The 11373-nt window shown below is 43.1% G+C and overlaps 1 protein-coding gene across 1 annotated transcript; it reads left to right on the top strand.

Moving 5' to 3' along the window:
- Positions 1–789: 789 nt before the first annotated feature.
- On the top strand, positions 790–9565 carry LOC311104153 (protein Tob2-like). Its single transcript, XM_084145846.1, has 2 exons — positions 790–980; positions 4390–9565. The coding sequence occupies exon 2, from the start codon at positions 4666–4668 to the stop codon at positions 5881–5883; it is 1218 nt and encodes a 405-aa protein (XP_084001972.1). The 5' UTR covers positions 790–980; positions 4390–4665; the 3' UTR covers positions 5884–9565.
- Positions 9566–11373: the final 1808 nt, after the last annotated feature.

Below are 11373 nucleotides of genomic sequence, written 5' to 3'. Positions count from 1 at the left end.
TGGCTATAGATTGTTGTTGCATATTCAAAAATATAGTATACAAAAATACAATTTAAATAAATACACAATTATATAAACAGTCAGAAAACAATATTGATGTTTGAAAAGTAGGGTACACTGCCAATCTTATATGGTAACGTTACAGCCTAATGTAATTTCACCTGCAGGATAATTTCCCAAAACAAGTCTCAGCACGAAGTTCACGCAAATGTTGTAAATAACTTGTCTTGCAGTACTCTATCTGGTTGGAACGACATTACCCACAACTCCTGCAAAATGTCATATCACTTACTTGCTGACTGGACACCCTTGCAGCCCAGTAAAATACGGGTCCTCCCCCTTCTCAGCCAATAGGGACTCTGTTGCTATCACCGCTTATATTTTTAGCAATGGCACAGTACTTACTTGGAGTTACAAATATCCGTTCGCCAACTGAACTAGGATGTCGCTTTCTGGTTTTGCAGAACGATGGACGTGAATGTGTGGGTCATAGGTGGGGAAAAATAAAGAAAATGCATTTGATTATTTACCACCATTGTTCAATAATATCTACCAGCATTTGCAATCCTCAATAACCCGTAGCCTATTTAATATGATTTACTTATTTTTGAAACTATAGGCTTATTACTGAGGGTCGACTATTCTCTCCTTGGTGTGTATGAGTTTATTTGATAATATACATTACAGTAGTATCAAGAAAGTAGTCCCTATTCAGACCAACGTCACAGAACAGGGGGTGTTGGCGAATTGGTCCTGTATAAATGCGCAAGGTTGTCAAACAGTAAAGTTTTCTCCGGCAGTTTTAGTCAACCTGTCGGTTGTGGAAATGGAAAACCTCTGAAGAACATACAGTTCAAGACCCATTTAACACACGACATTATATCTGCCTCTAAACAACTACTTTGAAAAGCCACATCACCTTCAAATTCAATGTAAAATACGGGAATTAAAAGCGCCTGAACTGAACACAAGCTGCATTAGTAAGTATACACAGCGTCTGCATATAAACATGTATGGCATTGACATACATTTTTATATATCAGCCATAACGGTACATTTGGCTAGATTGTGGATCCTCATGATTTAATCTAAGAGGCTTTAGGACTCTCCGAAGATGCCCTGCCTTTTGAGAAACGGAATCTGTAATTGGTTCTGTCATCCATTTTAGTTGTTTTTTTTAGACGGAAAACCCATCAAACTCGTATCTGAGAGTGAAGTTGTATTTATTCTTCTCATATACAGCTAATAATTTCTTCCTGTTTTCGGGCAGGACCTATTTATTCTTGAGCTGTTGTAGTCCTGCTCATCAGTCGATATAATGACATGAGACTACAACATTTACCACTTTATTAGTCTCCTTATAATTTATTTACAGTGCCAATTTGTAAGGGATTCCAGTTTGTTAGAATAAGAGTATCATATGTGTCCTTATTGCATAAAGGTGGAATTGCCATCATGGAGATAAGTAATTATTGGACCTTTGGGATAGGCTTCACCACGGCACTTCAAAACCATATAGGCTACTCTGTCTTCACATTGCACATCACTCTATTGCTTTACTGTAGCCTATTGTTTTGCTTGAGTTAACGAAGTTCGCCTACATATTCACACCCCTTATCATCAACATCCGTGGTTGCTACTTTTTCTCTTTTTAAAATTATTTATTATTAGGCTACCTGCCTATACATCAATTCAGGAAATGTGTTCTGTTACTATATGCAAGTATAGTATTCACTTGAATAAGCTAGCTACATTGTAACAATGAGTGGACAGAGGTGTGCTTTATTGTGGTGATGATGATGCACTGTAAACAATATGTCAATAACTATTTAATCAGATTAGGCCATGTAACCTACTGTTGGATTGTGTAGTCTACTTAGTAGTAGGTCACAACCATAATAAACAAACATGTTCATGGTTGAATAATGTTACATTAACTAATACAGTATATGCACTATAGGTCAATTGTCAAAATTAACAACTAGGATCCATTTTGTCCATGACAGGTTTTACTGTGTACTGTACATAAAGTCCCAGCTGCATTTGGCATGAAAGAACAGCTTTGTAGGGATGACATTGAATGACATTGGATATTGGAAATGACTATGGTGGTTAATTATTTTCGAAGATATACTGTGAACTTTATTATCATTGGTTTACATTTAGTCAAAGGTAAGAGTCAACAGTCTGGTGTTGCCACCTAATGTTAGTGAACATCTTTGGAGGTTTGTTTATCTTCCAAACATCTCCTATTGAACAGTTTCACACTTCTCCAAATGAGTTTCTTCATAGATTTAACACAAGTGAAACACTGTCTTAAATAACAAGCCAAATCAGATTGTGTCTTGTTCTTGCCCTCCTGTAGCTCAGTTGGTAGAGCATGGCGCTTGCAACGCCAGGGTTGTGGGTTCGATTCCCACGGGGGGCCAGTATGAAAAAAAATAAAAATAAGTATGCACTCACTAACTGTAAGTCGCTCTGGATAAGAGCGTCTGCTTAATGACAAAAAATGTAAAATCTATGCAATGTTCTGCCTGCAAACAGAGTAGCTATATCTCATATCAATAATGATATTTTCTTGGTCAACCTAATCTGATTCACAATATAGCATTCATCGTCCTTGATGCATACATTATACCCATGTTCTTGTAGATGTCAAGAAAGTATACAGTTGTTAAATTTAGCTTGCTGGGTAATCCTGGCTGCTGAAACCCTCCTTGTGCTGGTTGTGACTGAGTGCAATGTTTATGATACGTAGGTGGACTATGTATTGCACGCGTTGTGATGATGTTAATAGTGTTGCATAGTGGGAAATGGTGTCCTTCATGCACTGTAGCCAATACATGCCTACATGTGAACTGTACACCCACAGCCTCCTCTTGCACCTACACTGTTTGATTTGGAACTTTCTCTAATTGTGTAATCCTGAGTAGTTGAGCATCTGGCAGAAGTGACAGCTGAGGGATTGCAGATTATCATGGATTTCTGCCTCGATCACTGCATCTGTTAAACCCCCTCCACGTTGGCTGGCTAACCCATTAACTCTCTCACTATCCCTTCTGTTGAACCTAAACTCAGCAAAAAAAGAAACGTCCCTTTTTCAGGACCCTGTCTTTCAAAGATAATTGGTAAAAAATCTAAATAACTTCACAGATCATCATCGACTCTGAAAAACACCAAAAGAAAGATGCCCAGGGTCCCTGCTCATCTGCGTGAATGTGCCTTAGGCATGCTGCAAGGAGGCATGAGGACTGCAGTTGTGGCCAGGGCAATAAATTGCTATGTCCATACTGTGAGACGCCTAAGACACCGCTACAGGGAGACAGGACAGACAGCTGATCGTCCTCGCAGTGGCAGACCACGTGTAACAACACCTGCACAGGATCGGTACATCCGAACATCACACCTGCGGGACAGGTACAGGATGGCAACAACAACTGCCCGAGTTACACCAGGAACGCACAATCCCTCCATCAGTGCTCAGACTGTCCGCAATAGGCTGAGAGAGGCTGGACTGAGGGCTTGTAGGCCTGTTGTAAGGCAGGTCCTCACCAGACATCACCGGCAACAACGTCGCCTATGGGCACAAACCCACCGTCGCTGGACCAGTCAGGACTGGCAAAAAGTGCTCTTCACTGACGAGTCGCGGTTTTGTCTCACCAGGGGTGATGGGCGGATTCGCGTTTATCGTCGAAGGAATGAGCGTTACACCAAGGCCTGTACTCTGGAGCGGGATCGATTTGGAGGTGGAGGGTCCGTCATGGTCTGGGGCGGTGTGTCACAGCATCATCGGACTGAGCTTGTTGTCATTGCAGGCAATCTCAACGCTGTGCGTTACAGGGAAGACATCCTCCTCCCTCATGTGGTACCCTTCCTGCAGGCTCATTCTGACATGACCCTCCAGCATGACAATGCCACCAGCCATACTGCTCGTTCTGTGCGTGATTTCCTGCAAGACAGGAATGTCAGTGTTCTGCCATGGCCAGCAAAGAGCCCGGATCTCAGTCCCATTGAGCACGTCTGGGACCTGTTGGATCAGAGGGTGAGGGCTAGGGCCATTCCCCCCCAGAAATGTCTGGGAACTTGCAGGTGCCTTGGTGGAAGAGTAGGGTAACATCTCACAGCAAGAACTGGCTAAATCTGGTGCAGTCCATGAGGAGGAGATGCACTGCAGTACTTAATGCAGCTGTTAGTCACATGTCTGTGAAACTTGTTCAGGTTATGTCTCCGTTGTTGAATCTTGTTATGTTCATACAAATATTTACACATGTTAAGTTTGCAGAAAATAAACACAGTTGACAGTGCGAGGACGTTTCTTTTTTTGCTGTGTTTATTTGGTCTGCCTTTTACCTCCCTAGGACTAACCCCATGTTTTTATTTTTCCCCCAGTTGGACTCCTCATCACGTTACCTGTCAAGTCTTGTTACCTGGCAACTGAAAACAACTGGTTGGACTCGTTTTTGGCCTCCTGGCCACCAAGTCTGTCCATGTTGACCACACAGGAAAGGGTTTAAAGATTCTGCCGGACTTCAATTTACCTGCATTACATGTAGTGGAGAAAAAACATCAGATTTCTACAGGCCAGAGATAACTGTTCCAGTATTGGCTCATCTTGGACTTGATTTGAATACTTGGCTATCAAGACTGCATTGGCCAAGTACAGTCATGCACCTAGAGATAAAGGTAGCTCTCAATTTCATTGTGTCCTACCTGTACAACAAACTGCCCCGTCGTCGTGCTGACCTCTTCGGGGAGGAGTTGGAGCGGATACTGGTATCACGCTATGAGGGCCACTGGTACCCTGAAGCTCCTCTGCGGGGCTCTGCCTTCCGCTGCCTGCACCTGGGGGCCCCCAGGGACCCGGTGGTGGAGCTAGCAGCCAGGAGAAGCGGACTGGACACAGAGGAAGTGCGCGCCAATGTCCCCCCAGAGCTGAGTGTGTGGATCGACCCCTATGAGGTGTCCTACCAAATTGGGGAGAAGGGAGCTGTTAAGGTGCTGTACTTGGAGGATCCACCCGGCTTAGGTGGGGAAGGAGAAATGGTGGAAGTAGTAAGTGGAGTGAGTAAAGGCGACATGGAGGTAGAGGAGGCAAAGAGCTTAGGGTTCAACCCTGAGGCCCAGGTGTTTGTTCCAATTGGAGGCCAGATATCTCCAGTTCTCCTTCCTTCCCTCTCCAGCTCACCCACTCCTCTCTCGGCCTCATCTTGCCCAGTGCTTTTCAGCTATCCCAGCTCCAGCACACCCACGAACCCAACGGCCCACTCCTCTAACACATCCACACCTTCCCCTCCAAGTGGGGGACTCCCTTACCTCCCCTCTCAGCAGACAACGGCCGCCTTGCCCAGCACCCGTCCACCACTGCAGCCCATCACCTTCACCACGGCCAGTTTCGCTGCCACTAAATTTGGCTCCACCAAGATGAAGAAGTGTGGCGGTTCCGGATCGGCTGGCGGCTCAGGTGTAGGCGTGCCCCCGCCACAGAGGATGCTCTCCCGTTCCCCCACTAACATCTCTCCCCCAGGGCTGCTGAAACACAAGCCCCTCTCGGTCTCCCTGCACTCCCTGGGGGGTCAGATCCCCAGCCAGCTCTCCCCCAATGCCAAAGAGTTTGTTTACCAAGCATCCCCAGGGCCCCTCTACTTTGACAACGATGCTCCGCCCATGCTACCACACGTGAGCCCCTTCCAGCACCCTCACCCCGCCCACTCCCACCCCTCCTTTGACCCATTCTCTAGCCCCCCACCTGGTCCAGCTGTTGGCATCATTGCTGGTAGCGGTGGGATCTCTTACATGGAGAAGCCCTCATTTGTGGAGGGTATAGGGGGGTATAACCTGCAATATCCCAGCCAGGCCTTCCAGCCTGTGGTGCTGGCCAACTAAGCCTTTATGATGAGTATTGCTGTTGCAGCAGTAGAGCAGTAATGCTCAAGTATTTTTTTTCGAAAATTGTTCTTAGTGATACTACAGCGTAGAATGAGTTTTATTACTACTACAACCTCCACTATATATTTCAATATATCATTGTTACTGTTCAGATTTTGTTTTGAGGATTTTGATTTCAGTTTCTCTCTAACCAGAGGAGTAACCAGCCTCCTATTGCACAGACATTTTTTTAATTGAATGTTCAACTGAGTAAAATGCCCTTCAGCTTTGGTCTATTGACAGCAGTATGTTTAGTTATTTTGCACTTCACTGTCATGCTGTGAAAAAGGACTTATGTCCTGTAAGATTGCTTTTGAAAGCTTAGTGCTTTGCAATCTGCTCTGCCTTAGTTGCCACAAATGAACAGTTGGGTTTGTGCTGTTTTGGTGAGGTCTTATTCATGCTAACAAGTGTTAAATGTGCTCTTCTGTGGCTTATGGTCATCGTGAATATAGTTGGCCTGTTACTAGAGCGTTGAAACATATCACACACCATGTCGGAATCTGTTTGGCGTGAGGAATTAGTATTTGCCATTCATCAGCGCTGAAATGTGTTCATGGAACATGCTAAGAAAGGGAGCCTGTGTGTAGTGTCTTGGGAATAGGGAGGGTTGAATGTGCAGGGTATGAGGAAATGTATCTGTCATGACAGGAAGAATTACTGCCAGGGAGGTCAGCAAACCTTGGTGAACGTGAGAGGCAAGTTGATCTTTGTCTTCGTTATATCCGATGTACTAATCTCCCAAACACACACACTCATGCACACTCCCACACAGACACACACACACACGGGCACATAGAATCTGTCAGCAGTGTGTGAAGGTGAACGGGCGTTGTTGGAAGGGGATGGGATGCAGTTAAGCAATGGGGATTGTGATAAATGGCTTAGCGTGACTTTGACTATGAAGGAGAGGTTTTACTCTGCAGGGAAAGGAGGAGAACTGGGAGGGAGTAAGGAGAGGAAAAAGGGATGGCAAGGCAGGGGCATCGATGACGTTTTACCACCTTTTGGCATCTTGGGTGCAATGGCTTTAGACTGACACTTTAAAACCCGGAGCACGTTTCTGTAGAGCTTCAGTGGCATTGCAGCCAATGGCTCATGCTAGCTCCCCTGCTCTTTAATCCCTTCATTATCTGTTCCAGTTGCTGCTGCAGTGGGAGACCAGAATCATATAATGAAAGCTGTTTTCCTTTTCAATTTCCAGGACTATGAATGTTACCTAAACCTGTGTTTTTGTCACTTTATGATGCCATGTCAGATCATTCTCATATTGATGGTGGTGATACCCTGGCTCCATATAGGTAATAGAGGGGGCTGGTATGTCACCAGGGTTCAGGCAGCCCCCTAACCTCACCTTTCCTTTTGAGACATACAGCACTTTATATTATTGGGCTATAGATGCCATGTGATCCCCCCAGTCATGTTAGGAGCTAAACGTTCATTTTCTTTGTCTTTCTGATATTGGCCCATTTATGTTACAGCTGCATCTGCTAAGAAATGTTGGTTCTGTCACGATGAGATTTGTATTTGGATAAAATGGGAAGGGGAACGTGTCCCTAGCCATCATCTGAATGTTTTCTAGATTGTGCCCATAAACATCTGTGTATAAACTAACCTAAGGACCCTTGACTTGTGCTCAAACTGGTAATTGCTGTGTGACAGTCGGTCATATGCATGTATGCAGTCATTAAAATTTTCTTTTTCTTTGCTTCCAGGGGTTGGGAGGGGAGGGTCAGATCTCTTTTATAAATGTAATGGTTGTGAGGGAAGGGTGCATTTTTACATTTGTAATTTATTTTACATTTTCTATATTTTTCCTGTGTTTTTCAAAAGTAATTAAGTACATTTGTAAAGGTAAGAGATAGAGATATATATATATTATAACAATATCAGTATGTATATATTTCTTATGTTCAGGTTTCCTTTGTTTAGTTATGTGCTGAAGTTATTTTACAAAAAATAACTATAAATATATATGCAAGTTGGGACTAAAAATAAAGATGTATAAAATGAAGTATTGAATGTGTATTGTACCTTGTACAGAATCTGTCCAATAAAAGACGGGTAAATGTAATTTGTTAAATTGGGTTTTTGAAGACTCAGATTAATGTTTACAATGGGTGGATAGAGGTAGAAAGTCTGACAGCATCATTCTCAGTCTGTGTGTTTCTAAGGGCAGTCTGATAACTTGTAAGATTCCTGTTCCTTCATATTTCTTACACTTAAACCAAAAATCTCTACATTTAAACCAAATCCCCTTAGTAGTGCTAATATCGTACTAATTTTGTCCCTTATTCATTCATATTCCATCTACATATTTTCCAGTGCCATAAATCTTTGCTTTACACCACCTATACCACTAACCTTATTTGTGTGCCTGAACAGTCCCACTGTGACTGAAATGGCTGCCAATTTCATTCTCACACAAAGACGGAGGGAAAGCAGAAAACCTGTTCCTGCAGTCTAATCCTTGATGAGTATTCACCTCACATCCATTTGTGGTAACGTTCCCCTGCTCCCGCTACTATAGCCATAACTAGACTGTCTTTACTCACACAGACACTGACCCTGGTCCAGTGCAATGTGTAACTAACGCCATATTCTAGACCACAATTGAGGGGGGGGTGGGTCTTGGCCCTTTTCAACCACAAATATTCCAATACATTTCTTCAATAAGTCAACAGTGCTTCAAGCAGTTTTAGGAGGAGGATAGTCATTGAATGTGCTGTGATTATGATCAGTGACTGGTCAATTCTGGTGGTGGACAGCCTAGAGATGGATATAGCTATTTTTTTGTTTTATTTCTTCTTGTTGATTCAGTGAGATTTTTTGGTTTCCAAAATCACTACAAGCATCCCAAAGTGCTGCCGCCCCCATTGCTTAAACATTGGTCAGATTAGTCTTGGTAATCGGATGTGTGCTGTGTTTTAATTCCCTAGGCCTGCAAAGCGGGTCTGGAGGTTTGTGAGTGGTGGCTTGGAGGCCATGTTGCGGTCACTGACCGCCTGCCAATGTGAAGGCCAGGCGACTGTGACGTTTGAGGGATGGGGGGCTGCTCTACTTGGAAGTTCTGATGGATTATAGGAGGACTAAATATTGTTTCACAACATTGGCTTTTTGGTCACTGGGTGGACAGTGTTTGTTGCGGTATAGTGGTTGGCCGTTGGTTTACGTCTTGCGTTTTAAAAATGAGTAACAGATTACACTATCTCCTCCGTTATTTTATTTTTTATCCACACTAAAAGCAGGCTGCTCTACCACCAGGATTTAATAAAAGTGAGGGAAAACATAGTTTTTATTCTGTCTTTTGCTTATCCATCTACGTGTATTTTATTTAGCATTTCGGAATATTTTGTTGTAAGATTTTAACTTTTAAGACTAAATGCTATAATTGAAAAAGTGAGAAATATTAATATAGTGCTTTCTTTTTTGCCTGTATTTTGTTATAATTTTCCTATGTTGTATCTGATCTGTACAGCCTGTAGATGTATATGAACCTTTCACTACTGAAATGCAATGACCTGTTTTCTGTGTTCCCCCATGGGAATGGGGACTTACTACTGCAGTTTCTTATTGTATCAGATACTTTTTTAAGTTTGTAATAAAACAATGGCAAAAATAAGCATGGAAAATAATCAAATTCTCTTGTCATTTTTGTCTGTATTTCATAGCATTGCAATATGTTCTAATATGGATGTAAACAAATTGAAGTCTAATTAATAATTCAACCCAGATATGAAAATCTCAAATAGCTCATTTCACAAACTCTTCTACTTAGACCATATAATAATATTACCTAATTTCATCACCTCGAAATATGGCCAGTACATTATTTAGACTGTGTTAGTATATCTGTCAGACTCCCTGTTGTGACTCCACTATGCACTGCTCTCCTATGGCGTGTCGATGTTTGGGATTAACATGCTTGGTCAGCTCCTCCTTGGCTCCCTTTATCTCCTCACCACCCACTCATCACATCTCATTCCCCTGTTCCCTCATCCTCCCTTTATCTCTGCTCTGTTCTCTCACCAAATCCCTGTTTTTCCCCTTAGCCTTTCTGCTCTCCATCCCATCGCATTTCCCCTCTCATCCCTCCACACTCCTCCCCTCTATTGCCCCCCCCCCCCCCCCCCCTTGTCTTTGAGGCTGTGTTTATGCAACACTGCTCCCCTGTGTGTGGATGTGATCATTACGCAACATCTCATACTCCATTGGAATACTAATGAAGGTGAGGTAGGGGGATAAGCAGAGCAGAAACAGAGGACCTCAAACCTCTATTGTTTTTGTGTGTGTGTGTGCATGAGGCAAGAAGAGTGATGTGCTCCCTGTTTGTCTCCCAGCATCACAATGTGCATCCTGTCAGCGTTGGTCAAAATCACTGCTGTTGGTCGATTGTTCAGGCAAAGGCTCACCTTTCATTGAATTCCACTTCATTAATATGCATGATACGTATCCTATACATGGGTACATACAGATTTAAAAACTACAACAGGAAATGCATCTTTATATAAAGGAGAAGAAAAAAATGCACTTGATAGGCAAAGTTTGAAATATTCTCAACGTAATGTTTATCATATCAGGAGTATTATAGCTGTTAAAAGAGACCATTGTAAAAAAGGTTGACTGTTTGCTACATACAAAGAGGCTATTCTTTTAGGATGACCTTGGCTGTTTGTGTTGTGAAGGGCTGTTTCAGCCTGGAGTTGGTATCTTTTTATAACGGTTTTCTATGCATTTCTGGTAGGAAGTAACTGTAATTGTATTCATGAACCATGTAAAAAGGAATAATTCAGTCTCCACCACCTCACTGAGAAGACTTCATGATCCTGAAACACGTGTAACATAAGGAACCAAAAACAAACATCTGACATCACAAAAAGCTAACGTCCAGTTAATTTCAAAATAAATATTTAGTTTCACACTAAAATAAAAATAATCATTTGTAACCTTGTGACTGCCCAAGGTCAAATGCTACAACAGTAAAGGTGGCGCTAAAAATAGGAAGTACACTACATGACCATAAGTATGTGGACACACCGGCTCGTCAATCGTCTCATTCCAAAATCATGGGCATTAATATGGAGTTGGTCCCCCCTTTGCTGCTATAACAGCCTCCACTCCTCTGGGAAGGCTTTCCACTAGATGTTGGAACATTGCTGCGGGGACTTGCTTCCATTCAGCCACGAGCATTAGTGTGGTCGGGCACTGATGTTGGGCGATTAGGCCTGGCTCGCAGTCGGTGTTCCAATTCATCCCAAAGGTGTTCGATGGGGTTGAGGTCAAGATGGGGTTGAGGTCAGGGCTCTGTGCAGGCCAGTCAAGTTCTTCCACACCGATCTCCACAAACCATTTCTGTATGGACCTCGCTTTGTGCACGGGGACATTGTCATGCTGAAACAAGAAAGGGCCTTCCCAAAACTGTTGCCACAAAGTTGGAAACACAGAATC

This window comes from Coregonus lavaretus (genome assembly GCF_964263955.1).
Source record: "Coregonus lavaretus genome assembly, chromosome: 28".
Lineage (NCBI taxonomy): Eukaryota > Metazoa > Chordata > Actinopteri > Salmoniformes > Salmonidae > Coregonus > Coregonus lavaretus.
Note: the sequence above shows the minus strand (reverse complement) of the source record. Positions and strands in the feature narration are given on the sequence as shown.

Excerpts from the sequence above, each read along its gene's own strand:
- LOC311104153 (XM_084145846.1), top strand. The coding sequence starts at position 4,666 with ATGCACCTAGAGATAAAGGTAGCTCTCAATTTCATTGTGTCCTACCTG.